The 19,308-nt window shown below is 38.8% G+C and overlaps 1 protein-coding gene across 1 annotated transcript; it reads left to right on the top strand.

The window, feature by feature from the left end:
- The first annotated feature begins 5,172 nt into the window (after nucleotides 1-5,172).
- Nucleotides 5,173-7,081, top strand: LOC147494749 (G-type lectin S-receptor-like serine/threonine-protein kinase SD2-5). The gene has a single exon (XM_086568234.1). The coding sequence runs from the start codon at nucleotides 5,173-5,175 to the stop codon at nucleotides 6,910-6,912; it is 1,740 nt and encodes a 579-aa protein (XP_086424360.1). The 3' UTR covers nucleotides 6,913-7,081.
- Nucleotides 7,082-19,308: the final 12,227 nt, after the last annotated feature.

Here is a 19,308-nt window from a genome sequence, read left to right on the forward strand (position 1 = left end):
AAGAATAACAGGCCCGGCCACAGGTCGGGCTGCATGGCTAGTTATAATTTTTTTTGTGAAAAATTGATGCACCTAAACCAGGCAGTCCAAACTCCAAACCAACATGCTATTATGTGTTTTTTGTAGAATACTTCCATTTTGATCTATAATACCAATTAATACTGTATTAAAATATCGATTTATTCATTTCATTTTTGTAATTATATAATTTATCAAATTTTTTGCTAAATAAACATCAATTGGTCTGACCAAGTGGAACCATGTTTGAACCATTTAAACAAAAAATTAGTTTGATTACTAGCTCGGTTCTCAAAATATTGTTTTTAATGTTTGATCGAGTTAAATTAAAGAGCTTATTGGACTTGTTCAATACGGGGTGTTGTTAAAATCAGTCTTTTGTACTTCTAATTCGAATTCATGTCAAGTTCTTCAAAAAATGCCTAAAGAGTTTACATTTTGATCAAATCGAGTAAATGGGATATTGAAAACTACCATTTTTTGAGGCATTTGAGAGTTGGAATCACCAATATAGGAGCTCTAGTTCATACAATTTTCAGCAAATTTACCAATTTAAGAAGAAAAAACTGGAAGAGATTTTAATTATAAACTTTTGGGTAATTATATATTTTTATTATGGAGATAAATCAAGCACAAAATAAGAATTCAATCAATATATTGTAGATGAGTTAAAAACTTGTTGACATGGAAAAATTTGTGTGCTGAAAACCTGCGTGAGGACCGAAGTTTTTCTCGGTTCAGTGCTTGGGTTGTTGGAACATTATAGTCTTAAATTTTTAATTCAATTCAATGTGACAATTTGATAAAAGAAATTCGATAAAAAAAAATTCGGGAAAGCCATAAATAATATTAGAGTTCTTCAATGTTCAGCCATTTCTTTCTTCTGCTTGAACTTTACTTGAACTGTAATTTAAACTTATCAAATTAGAGGAGTTTGTTCATGGGTATCTACTGGAAGTTATTGTACCAAGTTCAAGTCATCTTTGTCTTTGTACTAACAGGCGTTTGTTATTCATCCAACGCCCAACCTTTAGATTATTATCCAATTGCCAATCTGTCTATACATGGACTAATAATAAGCTGATGAATGAAGATGTTGTTACTTTCTCCGATGGGTCTATGGTGAGGTCCATCCTTGTACGTCAAAGCATTGGTCCAAGGTTTGCATGTGGATTCTACTGCAATGGCGATTGCCGTTCTTTCTTATTTGCCATTTTCATAGTCGGAGAAAACAGCGGGGCAACTTATATTCCCTCTCCTTCAACAGGAATCCTGCAAGTGGTTTGGTCTGCCACTCGAAACAATCCTGTTAGAGAAAATGCAACATTACAGCTCACTGGAGATGGAGACTTGATATTGCCAGAAGACAATGGTACTTTAGTTTGGTCTACAAACACTACGGGAAAGTCTGTTGTAGGCTTAAACATGACTGAGATGGGAAAACTTGTGTTGTTTGACAAAAATAACAGTACCGTCTGGCAGTCCTATGATTACCAACAGACGTACTACTTCTGGGGCGGAGGTTGGTGGCAGGACAGAGGCTCACTGCTAGTGTATCATCCTTGACTTGGACGGCCGAAGGAGGTTTGTATTCTCATTCTGTTACAAATGAAGGTCTGTTTGCTTCTATCGAGTCAAATCCTCCACAATTTTACTATCAAAAAAAGATTAGTGGCACCAAAAATAACAAGCAAGCAAGCTATGTGAAGTTCATTAATGGACGCGGTCTTACCTTGTTCATACTGACTTCTGAGCCAAATCCTCCAGATTCTGTTATATCAGTTCCATCAACATCGTCTTCCCAATATATGTAATTGGGGGTGTGTTGTGAATAAATAACTGCGGAAACAACGTTACCCACAACAAACGGATCAATCCTACACAAAGATCGATCCTTCACACTAGACAAGACTTCAACACCCTCCAAGTAATATCCCAACGCTTCTCATTAACAATTTAACAAGCATATAAAGTAAATATAATAATGCAAAAGAGAACCAACCACAAGACAAGGATATATCGTGGTTTTTGCCTAATTATAGATCCAAGCTTTACTAGAAGTCCGTTAAAGCTCTCAATTCACTCACAAAGAATGAACACTTCACTGGAATTTCTCTCTTACAATCTCTCTCTTTCTTTCTTTTTTGGAAAAGTTAGGTTTTCCAAAACGATTTTGTTTTATACTAAAAACAAAAAAATCGCGATTCTTGTAGCGAGGCCCGCAAACAAAAAGACAATAAAATCATCGGAGCAGCGCGGCGCCGCTTCTTCGTTGGTCGCTTCTTTGAGCCAGCGCCTTTGGCCGTGAAAGCGAAAAATCTCGTTTTTCTCTACATTCTCCACCTCGGTGAGGTTTTAACACATAAAACCGGTTGAACACATCCAAAGAAGAACACATCCATCCGTAACTTCGCGGTCAACCGCCTGAAAGGGCCATGCCCACAAAGGGCCACCCACAAAGAGTTCTTGCTCACAAAGAGCCACCCACAAAGAGTGTCATGCTCACAAAGAGCCACCCACAAAGAGTCATGCCCACGAAGAGCACGCCATGCCCACAAAGGGCCACCCACAAAGAGTGTCTTGCTCACAAAGAGCCACCCACAAAGAGTGTCGCTCACAAAGAGCCATCTTCAAAGTCATGCTCACAAAGAGCAATCAAAAAGGGCCATGCCTCGAAAGGCATCAATCAACAATGCATGAGCCTCCACCATTTGTGGAGTACCTCCAACCAATGTTGGAACTCAACTCCATAGAGAACCTTCTACAACCCAAAAACCACGCTTGCCGCTTTAGCAATGAAACAAATTGCCAAATACAAAACTTGTCACGAGCCTCCACCATTTTCTCGCGATATCCACCGACCAATCTCTAAAATGAGCATCTCTAATGTTCCTTGAAGCTATCCGGTTCATCATCCGCAATATTCAATCGTTCCGATCCGGTTGACCATAATGCTTCACCGGCTTTATCATGCTACTGATAACTTGTTTCACACTTCTCTTTGGCTTTAATCTAGCCAAAGTTTAAACTTCTTTCACTAAGAACCTCACTCTTTTAGCATCCTCGACGCTTCTATCTCAATCATGAGATTGTATAGAATCACCCCTATTTCCAAATTCTCCTACCTGCTAAAAAAATAGCACCAAGTCTCATCAAAGGTAACCTCATCATCTTGTGGTTCTCTAGACACCACAATCCGTTATTTCCTCCAATAGCCCAAGAATATTGCTTTCCTAGCTTTAGAATCAAGTTTACTATCATTCATGTGGTAGTAAGCACTAGATCCAAACACTCGATAATCACCGGTTTCCCTGCCCACACCTCATAAGGTGTTTTGCGATCTATCGCGGAACCGGTGATCTATTATACAAGTAACACGCCATGGCCACCGTGATCGCGCCGAACTTTTTGCAAGGTTGGCATTGGAAAGCAAACACCTAGCTTTCTCAAGCAACGTGCGATTCATTCTCTCAATCCATTCTCATTGTGGCGTTGTCACGTCAAAGTCTAGCAATTCCACTCATTACACAAAACTCTTGGAAAGGCCTATAGGTATACTCAAGCGGTACCATTGTCGGGCCGTAGGATCTTCACCTTCCTATCAATGCGATTCTCAACCCTTGCGTTCCACTTCTTAAATGTCTCAAAACTTCATCCTTGGGCGTCAAGATATATACCCACACATACCGTGTGTATAATCATCGATGAAAGAGACATAATACCGTTACCTCCCTTAGAAGCCACTTTCGAGAAGGTCCCCAAACATCCGTGATGCACATAATCCGGGATGCCTCTCGCTTCAACCGAACTTGACTCGAACCTTGCCATAGACGCAATACTGGTTCCATACTTGGTTTCTCCAAGTCTTTCAAGAGCCCCTCGAAACTCGGACAATCCTGGCTCATATGCCCAGATATGCCAAATTTTGTGCAAATCATCACTACATGTACCCATCACATCACTTATCACCGATGGTATACAAGTTTCCATGTCTTTGACCCTTCATAATGACTAAAGAGCCACTAATCTTTAGGACTCCACCATTTCCCACAAAATTGTTTTGGAATCCAAGGTACCAAGAGAAATAAGGTTCTTCTTTAACTTCGGGAACATGCCTCACATCGGTTAAAGTCCTCACTACACCATCATGCATCTTGACCCAGATAGTTCCAATCCCAACCGCCTTACAAGCAACGCCATCCCATCAAAACGGAACCTCCACTCAAGTTCTCATAGGTAGCAAACCACTTCCTATTTGGACACATGTGGTAGGAACACCCTGAATCCACGTTCATGTGGTCGCCTTGTGTAGACACCAAAAAGACTTACATCATCCCCATCGTCTGGCAAGACTTGCTTCACTAACATCCTCATTCTCAAACTTACCACTCATCTTGTTACAGAGCAATCACATAGATAATGCCCCTTTTCTTTGCAATTGGACCGTTACGGTTTTAAAGGGTTCTTCGAACTACCCTTCCACTTGCTTGTGGAAGTCATCTCATTCGACATCACCCCTGCTATCTTTTCTTTTGTTCTTTATCAAACTTCTCTACTTTAAATCTAGCATTTGACATCTTGGGAGCCCCTTTTTCAAGTCATACACAATAACCCAAAAAATTATCTCACTCGGTTTTATCGAACACCTAGTCTACATAAATTTCGAAAGCACTATGGTTCTTTACCAAAACTCAAAATCCTAGAAGGTCTGTTTACTTCTATCGCCCCGATATAAATTGTTGTGAATAAATAATCATTTACCACAACAAACGGATCAATCCTACACAAAAAAAGAATATCCCAACGCTTCTCATTAACAATTTAAAAAGCATATAAAGTAAATATAATAATGCAAAAGAGAACCAACCACAAGACAAGGATATATCGTGGTTCGCAATTTGCTACGTGAACACCTCATCCAAGCTTTACTAATCCGTGAGAACGCGACACAAGAGCTCTCAATTCACTCACAAAAGAATGAACACTCAACTCACTAAGAATTTCTCTTTACAATCTCTCTTTCTTTTTTTTGGAAAAGTTAGGTTTTCCAAAACCGATTTTGTTTTTATACTAAAAAAAAAAATCGCAGTTCCATCCCATCGTCTTTCTGTCGTTAAAATCAACGAAGACCGAGGGCCATCAAAACATCGGACCATGAGCCCGCGCTTCTATGTCTCGACCGTGGGGTTTTTTCTCTACAGGGTGGATGGGCATTTGAAAGTTTTTGAGCGGTCGTCGTCTGGGTGGGAGGAGGTCGACGATCTCTTGACGGATCTTTTAGACGACTGTAATTATCCTATGGTTTGTGGCAACTATGGCATTTGCTCAAATGGGAAATGTACCTGTCCGGGAGAAACTAGTGACAACACAAGTTATTTTACGCCGTTCAAGGATAAACAGGTCTGTTCAGCGATCACTCCGCTGTCTTGTGAAGGTCCTCAGTATCACCACCTTCTAGATTTAGAAGACCTAACTTATTTCTACGATCCAGCCAATATCACAAATACTGATATTGAGAGCTGCAAGAAAGCCTGTCTAAGTAACTGTTCTTGCAAAGTCGCTCTGTTTCAATATGGTTCAAATGATTCTAGTGGAAACTGCTCTATGCCTTCCCAACTGTTTTCGTTGATGAAAATAAATGAACCAAAGATCAGTTACAACTCATCCGCTTTCATCAAGGTTCAAGTACCCCAGACTGCAATTTCTGCTTCACCAATTGCGTCGCCTCCAGCCAATATAGATCGGATCAGAGTTATATTGGGGTCAAGCCTGGGAGCTTTCTTTGGTATTTTTTTTATTATAACCATTTCAGTTGTTCTTCTAAGGAGCAGAAATGATCACCAAGAGGTTCTCGTCAAGAGTGGCAGTCACGAAGAGGACTATCTAGATCATGTACCAGGGATGCCTACAAAATTCACTTATGAAGAGTTGAAAGCTACAATGGGGAATTTTGTTACAAAGCATGGGCAAGGAGGATTTGAGTCGGTGTCCAAGGGAACTCTGATAGATGGCACTAAAGTTGCTGTGAAATGTCTTGATGGTGTAGGCCAAGTGAAGAAGTCATTCTTAGCCGAAGTGGTGTCAATAGGCAGTATTCACCATGTCAACCTGGTTAAATTGGTAGGATTCTGCGCTGATAAATCTCATGCGCTTTTAGTTTACGAGCACATGTTGAATGGGTCCTTGGAGAAATGGATATTCAATAAATATGATGAGCCTTCACTATGTTGGGAAACAAGGCGACATATCATACGCGGTGTAGCCAAAGGTCTTGCTTATCTCCATGAAGAGTGCAGGCAGAAGATTGTCCACTTAGACATTAAACCACAAAATATCCTCTTGGATCAAAGCTTCAATGTGAAGGTTTCTGATTTCGGGTTGTCTATGCTGATAGACAAAGACCAAAGCCAGCAAGTTATGTCCACAATGAGAGGAATCCGTGGGTATTTGGCTCCGGAATGGTTCAATTCCGTCGTCACAGAAAAATTTAATGTATATAGCTTTGGGGTTGTAGCACTGGAGATTGTGTGTGGAAGGAAGAATCTAGACTTCTCCCAACCTGAAGAGAGCATGCATTTACTTAATATTTTGAAAACAAAAGCAGAAGAAGGCCTACTACAGGACATTGTTGACAAACACCCTAAAGACATGTTGTTACATATAAATGAAGCAACGGAAATGATGAAGGTTGCTGTGTGGTGCCTACCAAAAAGGCCTTCCATGTTAGTTGTCATGAAGGTTTTGGAGGGCTTAATGAAGGTTGAATCGAACCTAGATTATGGTGGCATAGCTACAACATCCATACCGACGATAAATCAGAGAGAAGAAAATTTTGGTTCATCAACTCTTTTTTTTTATTCAAAGTTAGCGATTTGTATTTATATATATATGTAAAAGGCAGGGTGTATTACAAGAAGTTGGATTAATTAGGAGTTAGGACTAGTTACTAGTTAAGTTTTTTTCCGGGATGAATGATAACAACAATGGTTCGTTAAGTTGGGCTGTAGACATAAAATCTCAACAAACAATACTATTATACATGCACTATCATTTGGTGGTTTAGTTGACATCACTTTCGAGTTTTATCGAAAATTATTAAATCCAGAAGAGGATGACTGCATTCTTATTAATCTGTCAGAAAATTGCTAGTACTTATGTGATTTGGAAGAATTAATTGAGTTTGTCTTTTAAATTGTACGGTCATAACAAATAAATACAGGGAAATGTGCTGGGAGTTTTCAAATTAATGGCAATTTATAATTAAACCTGGAATGAACTTCAAAGAAAGATTGTGATGCATTAATGCATATAGAAACGACATTAAGGAATTTGATTCGAAGGTAACATAATATTTTGAACCAAATCAAAACAGCAAGAACATGCATCCTTCTTACAAAGTGAAATATATAAGCTGAAACATAGATGCGTATACTTGTGAGAATTTTCTGAAAAGAAAATGCCATACACTTACATAAATAAGATGTAAGTGATGATTACTATTCCCACTGTGCTGATCACATTTAGATTGTTGAGACGCATCACGAATATTTCTCTAAGAGGAACTCTTGTGGTAATAATATTATGGTGAATGCAAAGAACCTTTCTGCGAAGGATGTCAATTGTTGGTTTGCAGCATCAATTTTCGAAGATGGCTATCTGCTAAGGCCTAAGGAGCTTTAGATGGTGAGTTCTTGAAGAACGCTAATGCTGGGTTCTGTGAAATTAATTTCCATCCGGTACAAGGTGGTGACTTTCTCAAGTACCTTTTCCTTAATTGTTTCACTGTGAGTCGATGCGTGAGATAGTTTCTGCGGGAGAGTCATCAAGACTGCATAGAAGATGGATCAAATTCCGTGTTATACTTCTAACTCAAGATGTTAGTCTGCAATGCTCCCAACGAAAAGGTTCAATCACGTCACTAATATGATGCTTGCAATAAGATTACCTGTCAGTAGAGGACAAAATTCTGCTGCAATAGTTAAAAGTGAAAAATGATTACCTATTCTCCGTGTTATATATATAAACTTCCACATCACAACGCTGCTCACAGCACAACTTGGAATACTTCTAAGCAATATCCTCCCACTTGAAAATGTCAAAAAGGGCACAATATGAAGTGGCAAACGTCTTATAGTCAGAAGCAAGACATTCCACCAATTCAAACACTTTTCGTGTGTTCACTGGAAAGAGAAAATACGAATATTGTAAAATAGATAAATCTCAACCCACTTCTTAATATTGTGTCATTTTTGGGTTAGTTAGACCTACCCCATTACTAGTTCCAATTAGTGATATCTCCCATTTTCAAAAATATTATGGTCAACCCCCATTTTCATGCCCCATCCAAGTCAACACATCTTGACCGTTATCTTTATGGTTAATTGTAGTGAAAATAATTCATCTGTGGAGAAACACCGTGAGAAAGGTTGTGATATAACTTAAGTTACAACAGTGATCCAGTGCATCCTTTTTTACCACTTTTAGTTTAAAAACAGCTTGTAATCAAAGTCTTATCTTCTTAACCTCTTGCTTTCTTGCCTTTCTGGGTAAAATCCTCCATTGCATAACAGTGTGAGTTCTGGAAAGGCCTAAAGTTCAAGATGGCTTCATTGAGTAATCCCCTCACCCCCCCCCTCAGTCATCAACTTCAACCATAAATGGGGATAATAGAAACAACTCTTGGAGGGCGCTGTTTGGACGAAATGGCTCACATGAGACAACAGTTGCGTTCAAAGAATTCACTCCTGTCATGCTGGATGGAGTAGCTCAGTTTTCCACTGAGTTATTAGAACAAGGTATAAAAGAGTGGGATGATTACCTTGTTGGATATTTCCTGGATAAAAGACTCTCTTTTCTGGCTGTGAAGGAACACTTACAGAAGAAATGGAAGCTAAAAGGTGCCTTTGACATCACTACTGACAAAGAACTGTTCTACATGAGTTTTACAAGCTCAGAAGATAGACAAATGGTTCTAGATGAAGGTCCTATATTCATCGCGGGGAGAGTATTTGTTGTTAAGCCTTGGACTATGGAGGTGGATAGTTACAAAAACAAGGTAGCTTCGGTGCCTCTATGGGTGAAACTTATGGATGTACCCAAAGAGATGTGGACTTTTGAAGGGTTGTCATATCTTGCAAGCTTGGTGGGAGGGAGTCCAATGTTTATGGATGATGCTACTGCAAGAAGGAAAAGGCTGTCTTTTGCCCGATTTTGCATTGAGCTTCCAGTAAACTATGAATACAAGGAAGTTATCAATGTGAAAGCAGGAAACCGTGAGGTTGTTATAGCACTAGAGTATCCATGGAAACCGTTGTTGTGTACAAATTGCAATAAATTTGGGCATGAAGCAGACAAGTGCGCTAGCAGAACCACTAGAGTTTGGGTGCAAAGGCGACTAGCGCAAGGAAAAAGGGCAGAACTATCGAGAGAAACAAATGAAGGAATAGAAACAACGAGACAATCAGAAGCTGAAACCAGGCCTCCTCAGGCAGTAGATGGTGAAGAAAACCTTGAAACAATTATAACAAACACAGAGCAGTCATTGGTAGTTAGGGAAATGGCTAGATGCACAAAGTGGGCCTTGTACGCAAATAGTGGCATGGCAGCAAGCAACAGCGAAGGGGTTTCACAAAGTAACATCAATTTGATCTCTCCAGGAAGGGTGGAATGTATTTTTGATATAAACAATGAGGAGGAAAGTTCAGTGGTAGTGTTCCAAACCCCTAACCAACAAAGTAGACAAAGGAATACTGAAGTAGAACAATTCTGTGCTGAAAGGAATATTTTTGAAGAGCTTGTTGGCCTCGAAGATGATGATTTGTCGGATGTTGAACCAGAACTCTTTGGAGATTCAAACACTTCTCTGAGGCTTTTGCAAGTGACTACAGAGAGAACAGCTGTTCAAACTAGAGCCCAGAAGAAGAAAAACACATAGCAGCAAGTAAATACTGGAAAGAGAGGAAAGGGTAGACCAAAAGGGAGTGGTAAGCGAAAGAACTGGTAATCTGTCTCCTCAATGATGAAAATCTGTAGCTGGAACATAAGGGGTATGAATGATGGTTTAAAAGCAAAACAAATGTGCAAGTTTATTTTGGATAACAAGATAAGTTGTATGGGGTTTTTGGAAACTAAAGTGAAGATGGAGAAGTACTTAAAAATAATTGATATAACCTGCCCAAATTGGGAGATTGTTCACAACTACTCTAGCGATGAACGAGGAAGAATTTGGCTTACATGGGATGGTAGTGTTGTAGCTGTCCAAAAGGAAGTGGAAGGCTCCCAATTTATTCACTGCAAGGTTACTTTACTGCAATATGGAATTTCATTTTTCTTAACTACGGTTTATGGAAGTAATAATAGTCATGATATACTAATTTTGTGGGAAGAGTTAAAGGCTATCAGTGCAGGAGTTCATGGCCTATGGTGTGTTATGGGGGACTTCAATAATATGTTGTTTTCGCATGAGAGAATTGGTGATAGGGTTGTTCATCCGAGAGAAACGCAACCATTCTCAACATGCCTTAATGTAGCTGGTCTGTTTGATCACTCAGCAATGGGATGTTTCTATACTTAGAATAGTGGAGGAGATCATATGAGGAAATGGTAAGAAATAGACAGGTGTCTTGTAAATGCAGCATGGTCCTCTATAAGTTTGGCAACAAAGGTGGAATTTTTAACTCAAGGACCATCCGATCACTGCCCTATGGTGATATCTTTTCTCAATACTATCAGAAGCCACCCACCGTTTAGATCTGCAACTTCTGGATACTCCATCAAGATTTTGAGAGTTCGCTAAAAGTGTGCTGAGAAATAACAGACCATGGGAACCCTGATTTCATGTTAACAAGAAAGCTTAAGAGCTTGAAGGCAGTTCTGAAAGGCTGGGCAAAGAATTGTTGTAGTGACACCCATAGACTGGTGGAAGAGACAAGAAGTGTGCTGAAGGCAGTTCAAGAAAACCTTCATAAGAATCCTCTTGATTGTGCTCTGAGTGCCCAAGAATGTGAAATAAGAGAGAAGTTATGTTTTCTTATCAGGCTTGAGGAAGCAGATATTTTTCACAAAACTGACATTGATTGGTTATGTTTTGATGACAAATGTAGTGAATACTTCTTTAATGCTTTAAAGGAGAGGATGACCAAAAAACATGTCTAGGATATTACTGATGCACAGGGTGTAAGAAGAGAAGGCAAAAAACAAGTAGCGGAGGCTTTTGTGGAATATTATTCGGAGATTCTAGGGGTTACTTCCTCAGCTTCATGTGATGCTGGTTATCTTAATAGTCTGAGTATGGAGGAGATATCCCTTGACATGAGTCAGTTCTTGGCATCACCAATTTTTGATACGGAGATCAAAGAAGCCTTGTTTGCAATGGAGGACAATAAAGCACCAGGGCCGGATGGGTTTAATGCTCATTTCTTCAAGAAAAGCTGGTCTACCATTGGTGAAGATTTCAAAAGGGCTATCAAACACATCTTTCTCCATAAAATGATGATAGGAGGTATAAACTCCACATTACTCTGTCTTATTCCTAAATTGAGAAATACATCGAGTGTTGCATCTTTTAGACCTATTGCATGCTGTAATATTATATACAAATGTGTGTCCAAAGTGCTAACAAACAGAATGAAGACTTGTATCTCCTCTTTGGTTTCTTGCTCTCAATCTGCGTTTATTCCAGGAAGATCTATCTAAGATAACCTTCTGTTAGCTCATGAGCTGCTAAGGGGTTATGCGAGAAAGAAAGGCCAGAAGAGGTGTGCTATCAAGATGGACATAAAGAAAGCCTATGATTCTGTGTCGTGGCAAGCTCTTGAGGCCATTTTACAAAAGTTCAAATTTCCCCCCGTGTTCATTGAATGGTTGCTTATGTGCTATGCATCTCCTTGGTACTCTGTAATAGTAAATGGGCACCGGAAGGGTATTTTGAAGGTAAAAGAGGGCTTCGATAGGGGGACCCAATTTCACCATACCTCTTTGTGCTTGTCATGGAGGTATTAAGTGCTTCTTTAAATCAAGGGCTCCAGTTGAAAAGGATAAAAGCTCATTCAAAGTGCAAGAAGTTGGACATTTCCCATCTCTGCTTTGCAGACGATATTCTTCTATTTTGCAAAGGCAACATGGAGTCTGTCATGGCTATCAAAGATATTCTATATACTTTCTATTAAGCAACAGAATTACATCTTAGCAATGAAAAAACTACTATTCTCACTGGAAGTATGTCTGAAGAAGAAGGACTAAAGCTAGCTGCAGCAATGAACATCTCTCTGGTAACTCCACCTGTTACCTACCTAGGGCTACCTCTCACTGCATCAAGACTAGGTATACAGGAATGCTTGCCTCTCATTGAAAAGATCACAGCTCGGATTTCTAACTGGAAGAACAAAGATCTTAACAGAGAAGGTTGAGTTCAGTTGGTTAAGTCTGTCCTTTCATCCTTCCTTTCTTATTGGGCCCAAACCTTTGTCCTTCCGAAGACAGTGCTTGATAAAGTGGCCAAGTTGTGTAATAGATTTATTTGGGCTGGTTCTAATATGGCTAGGAAAATGCATCATGCTAGTCATGGAAAGCTCAGATTAGATAAAGATCAAGGGGCTTGGACTATTGGATCCAACGGTTTGGAATAAAGTTGCGTATTGTGGTTTGGTTATCAAAATTGTGCAGAAACATGAGTGCTTGTGGGTTAAATGGTCATGGGACAATCATATAAAACATGAGCACTTTTGGAAGATGAAGACCCCTCGAGACTGCTCTTGGGTTTGGAGAGGGGTTTTGAAACATCGAGAAATTGCTTGGAAGTTTGTAAGGTACTATATAGCAAATGGAGAGGAAAGTAGTTTTTGGCATGACCCATGGTGCTAGGGACCTCTTATCAAGAATGAACAGGCGAGAAATCTCCTTGAACATGTAGTACCTGAAGATGCAAAAGTCGCGGAAGTGATAGCTGATGGGGTCATGAACCGTAGATGATCTTCGAATCTGCGCAAAGAAATGGATAATGGAAACTGATATAAATTCCCACATTCAAAAAGACTAGATCACATGGACTCCAACCAGTATAGGAGCATTCACGATTTCTTCAGCATATGCAGCTCTCAAAAATGTGCGAAGCAAGGTAAAATGGTATAAGATTGTATGGGGGAAGCTTTCAGTACCTAAACATTCCTTTACTATCTGGCAACTTTTCTCGGGTGCACTACGTACACAGAATCGGTTGATGAATAAGAAGGTGATTGGAACTTCAAAATGTTGCCTGTGTGATAGTCATGAAGAAAGCTCTGGCCATCTCTTCTTTGATTACGCATATTCCCAGCTTGTATGGAGAAACTTCAAAAGAGCTATGGGGCTTCCTGAAATGGTAAAATCCTCTCACAATGAATGGTACTATCTCATGCGCATCTGCCGTACCTCCACAGTGGCAAATGAGATTATACGGGCTATGATTTGCGCGGCAGTTTAAGCAATTTGGACAGAGAGAAACCGAGATCAAAGAAATAGAGATTTAGATCGGTCGACGCCAAGTAGCTTGAAGGTACTGAATAACATGAAAATCTATTTAGGGAAATCAATGGAATCAGTGAAGGAGGATGAGGCAACAAAGAGGATACTGAGCACGATGGGAATTGGAGTAAATTATACAAGAGCAGAGGAAACATGGGTACAATGGAACAAGTCAGATGATGCGATACCAACACTGAACACAGATGGATCGGTGTAGGCAGGAAGTGCTTGCTATGGGGGTGTGCTGAGAGATTGTAATGGTGATGTACTGATGGCCTTTGGTGGTAGTTCGACAAGAATGTCTGTTCTATTTCAAGAGCTTCTTAGAGTGTTGAAAGGTTTGGAAGGTATCGCAGACTTGAATATCCAGTGGCTACAAGTGCAATTGGATTCTATGAGAGTCATCCAGATTATGAGTGTCTGATAAACGATAAAAATGAATAGTTTACCTACGAAATGAACGATGAAACTCAAAACGTAAGTAAACTAAAACTATTTACGTGCCTATATTTTATCAAAGATTCTACTCTCAATCCTATGAGATATAGTGGAGTAGAGTGATTCGTTCCACTCCTAGTCCTTCCGCATGCTGTGTTCTCTACGTATAAGTACTCTTAACTCTAAAGTCTAATGAGAGATTTACGAAGTGGCAACTAGACTACGATGCAACTACCCACAAGATGCAATTGGTCGACTATTAGAACTACTATGGCAATGCTACGTTGATTCTATGATACGGAGTTAGAGGGGGATTGATTTTATCTTAACTCGACTTAATCCTACTAACGACGAATCGTCGTAATCCGAATTGAACTGCTTCGCAGAACAATATGGTTACTCCTAATCCCTAATTACACATGGCATTTCTACCAATTCATAACTAGTATGTGAACGATTAAACCCATTCTCATGGTGAACTAATCGTTTCTAGAGTGGAAAGGAAATTACGACGACTCTACGATAATTGGAATCAAGCTTTCATCAAGGCTTCTCAACCCCCTAAATGGAGGTTAGCCGAAGAATCATCAGCTTATCATTCCCAATGGAATTCAAACAAGACATGATATAAAGATTGAAACTTTGCTTGTTTAAACCCAATTCAAAACTACTAATGCAATAATTGAATTAAACTAATAATGACAATTAATTGAATCTACGAATTGAAACTAAACAATTAATGGAAATGAAACTAACTTATGGAGAACACTATTTTATTAATCTAATGAATAATAAAACAATGATTCAAATACTAAATTAATAATCTAACTAATCTAAGTCTAGCTATCTACGTAATAAAGGAAATTAGATCTAAACAATTGTAAATGACAAGAATCGAAATTGACAAACTAGCTATTTTATTTACCAAACTAATGAAGAATAATGATTCTAAGAGTTTAATCTAAAACAATAATTGAAATTAAACTAAACTTCATTTTATTACATGAAAACTAGATCAATAATTATCTATAGTTTTAGGTCTAACTAGCTACCATTAACAAAGAGTTAAGCTTTGGTTTTTATACTTTCAGATCCAAAAATCGTGCATGGGCTTGGAGCCATGTTTTGGGCCAGAGAATCAGGCCCAAAACCCAATTCTTTTCAAATTCGTGAAGGCCTCTTCAGCTACAGTTGACTTCAACAGACTTTTCGTCCACTTCTGCTCCTCTGGTTGGATCAAGGCTTAGACCATTGGAAAGCTCTTTCCGAGCCGGTCGTTTTGACATAAGGTAGGCCCCATTCCAAGGTCTGAGTCCAAAGATACGGCCTTTGGAAATTCTGCTGACTTGGGTGCTATTTCTGCCCGCGTTGACTTTTCAGCTTTGACCGGGCTTTAGAAAGGCTTTGTCTTCTTGAATCTTGGCCTTTAATCACGGAACTCCTTAGTAACCGACCTTTGCTCCTTTATCTCACTAAAGTGGCACATTTCGCACATAAATGGACTTTGAAGCCCTGAAATGCATAAAACACGAATCGATGTTAACTCTTAATTATTACTCACATAATCGGGTCTAATAGTATGATGTTATAGGGTTAAAACTACAGTTTTGGGCTCTTATCAAACCACCCCAAACAGCATTTTGCTTGTCCTCAAGCAAAGATGAGAAATTAGAATAAGTGACCAAAAATAGAGTTTTATCTACTCTCGTTTAAAAGTCAGATTGCATTGACCATATGCAACAAGGCCTTAAACCACTAGGAATTCCCTAGTGGACGAGTTATAGCCTCGTGGAGAGTTTTTCAGTGAAGGTACTCACAAACTTCATCTATACTACAACGACTAAGAAATAAAACTATTGTTTCCTTTATTCATGCTCTAAATTAACTATACCTCTCACTAGCAATGCATATAGAGTAATCAAGTTGAAACTTAAGCTAATATATGCATAATAATCAATCATCTACAATAAACATATATACAATGAGTAATACTATGAAATGCCTAAAGCGTGTTCGTTTCAAACTCCTAATAATAGCCCCTTAAGTAGGTTCTCACAATAATAGTCAAGATACAACACTCTGATTTTTCCACTCAAGTTTTATACTACTCCGATTGCGCAGTGGGCACACTTTTACCTTACAATCTCAATGACAACAAGGAAGCTCGAGTCGATCAAACACATCTGCCACTTACTATCACACTAACCTATTCCTAATTGAGCTAGAGGTCTTTATTAGGTGTTCGGGGGATTAGGAGATGGTTTAAGAAGGAAGGAAATGGATATTCAAAAAGGGACAAGTCCGAGATAATAGAGTATCTCAGATTATGTAACTAGAGAAAACCTTGTTATTTACTTTTGCTTCTACACTTTGTTTCCATCCCAGCCATATTTTTTTTTTTTCTTTTTGCTTTTTGACTCCTTTTATTCTATTTTTTGGAGTTTTTATTTTATTTCTATTTTATTTTTCTTTTTCTTTGGATGTAAACTTCTTTTTCTTTATTTTCTCAAGCAATTAACTAACTTTTGTTTATACAGTTTTTTCTCTTCTTCTTTCTTCCTCATTCTATTCTCAGACTTACCTAAATTGGGTAGGTCGATTTTTTTTATTTTTTATTTTTTTTTATTTTTTATTTTTTATTTTTATTTTTTTTTGTTTTGTTTTGTAACAGGGTAAAGGATTTGTGGTTTATGAAAGGCTAAAGAAAGGCTCAGAGGGACGACTAGCGGAAAATAATTCATAGGTTTGAATTTCTGGCTATATCGATCCAAAGAGGGCCTAAATTCTCGCTTAGGATATGGTTTAGTGATCAAGCAAGTGGACGTGTTATATCTCTATCCGGATTTTACTTTTCCCTTGTGTCATTTCTCAAATGTTTCGTTCATATAAGGCTTTAGGCTATATTCGCACAGGATTTGTAGAATAAGTACTCTAGCCTAGATTTCAGAAACTTACTGCTAACAATCATCGATACTCATGTAATATATTTATAGATAGATGCAAAGATTATTACCTACATATTAACCTAAGTTTCTAAAAATTATTCTGATGCAAAAGCTACGTGAGACTTCTAGATTGTTAAGAGCATAGAGAAAGAAAACAATATCAATATTCCTAAGTGTATAGCATAACTTATTTATTTATATTTTTGAATTTTTGAAATTTTAACTAGAAAACAAATGCATATTATATATATCTATATCCTAATAGATGCCTTAATTACATGTGTTTCTATGCCCCCCCCAAACAAGAAGCATGCTTTGTCCTCAAAGTATTTTAAATAAAGAGGGTAGGAAAAATACCATTGAAACGCGTAAAATTCAGGAACATCTGCAAAACAAAGTTAGAACGCATAATATAGGAAATAAAACCGACGAACTCTATAGAGTTCTACCCATTATGGGGTTAATAAGAATGAATTGCTTGGGACATAAGCAGACACTAACTAGAATGAAAACTTACCTTATCTCCCGCATTACTCATCATCTTCCTTATCCTCTTCTTCTATAAAGAAGTGAGGTTCCTTCGCTTGCCATGCCATGATAATTTGCCGGCTTCCCGCCATTTATCATCTATTATTGCTAACATATTAAGAGCCACTTGGTCTGACGGGGTGTAGGGTGCAACCTGATGAGGTTGTATCCTCTACCCTTGCTAAGTCATTGCACGGAAAGATCGAATAATACTATTTGTGGGTCTTACGATTAATCGATCGTAATCCAATCCGTGAAACGTACAAAAATAGGAAAGAAACATAGCATAATACGAAAATTAGAACATGCATAAGAAGGAACTTATGCCTCATGCTATGGGATCGAGCTAAACTAGACATCAAGGTTCGGGAAGGTCATGACACATACGTCCCGGGCTAAAGCAAGGAAGACGCTGCAAGTGGCATCATTCACGTAAGAAAAACGCCATTCCCCTAAAATGTTTAGCATGATCCAAAACATAACAGTTCCTATGTTCATGGACCCCGGGCTACCAAAGCGCGACGCGTTATATTCCCTTGTCCTCGATACGGAAAATGCCTCGCCCATACGACTCATGCACAAACTCATAAGTGTAGACATACATATTATCTACCCAATAACACCATGGGTCTTGTATTTCAAATGGGCATAGCAAGTCCAAGAACAAATGCTAGCAAGAACCCGGTAATTTCCATTGGTTCATTATCAATGTTGATGGAGAACACTTGTTCTCCATCCGGTCTTTCAAAGAAAATGCAGTTATCATAAAAATAAGATGCTAGTGTTTGAGAATAAAGTGCATCGTCTTACCATAAGCGGTTCCCAAATTTACGATGTGATCGCTTTCACAAAAACCAAGCACCGTAAGTAGTGCTTTGGAACAAATCTTCGAAAGACTGTTCGGTATCAATGTAGGAGATGTCATCTCAAAATTATGCTCAAATAGTCTGCTAATGATCTAGGAACAACCCGCACAAATTGGAATTTTTCTGGTCCACGAAGTTAGTTAGCCCGAAGTCGCTTACTTACTTGAAAAGCGCCTCAAGATTTTGGAATTCCAGTGTTTGGAGCGGTAGCCACCTTGTAGCTAGTCGCCTCGACAAAAATTCTGAAAAAAAATGCAGGTAGCGAGAGTGCGCGCCTCTCAGCCTTGGCGGCCTTCGAGGTCTTTGAAGATCGGAAAATGAGACGAAACGTGGGAATCGTGGGAGTGAAAGGTGAGTGATGGAGGTTAGGTGTAGTGTGAGTTGTGAGTGTAGAATGAATGAAGTTTATATAGGTTTTAAGTTGCTAAAACGGATTAGGAAGTTGCCAAAAAGTTTTTACGGTAGTTTCCGGAAATCCTAAAATTTCCAAACCCGAAAACGGAAACAACTCATATTCTTGATTCTAAAACAAACCTAGTATCTTTTAGGTTAAATTTAGGATAGAATCTACCTATTTAATCGAGATTTCATCCTACCATGATACTTATTCATAGATTTGCCTAAACGGCCATATTTTCACCCTGACTCCGCAATAACTTCTAAAACGAGGGTCATATAAAAATCATGCTGGAATAGATAACACCACCCCCAAAAAATTTGGGAAGGTGGGATCAATATTAAACAACCACGCACAATGAAAATAACCTCATTATATTAAATTTTTTATTCGAAGTACATTTCACTACAAAATTCAAATTACGGAATTAAACTTACATTAAAATAAATAACAATAATGAAACTACAAATAAACATCAAACGATACTATCCCTAACCACTTCGGTACTGGTAGTGGAGGGCACACGCCAGAGATGGCTCCCCGAAGCTCGATGGGCCAGCACCATTCGCCTTTCGGCGACGACGCCGTGCCTCCTCGATGGTGTGTCCTCGGAAGG

This window comes from Coptis chinensis, chromosome 6 (genome assembly GCF_015680905.1).
Source record: "Coptis chinensis isolate HL-2020 chromosome 6, ASM1568090v1, whole genome shotgun sequence".
In the NCBI taxonomy this organism is placed as follows: domain Eukaryota; kingdom Viridiplantae; phylum Streptophyta; class Magnoliopsida; order Ranunculales; family Ranunculaceae; genus Coptis; species Coptis chinensis.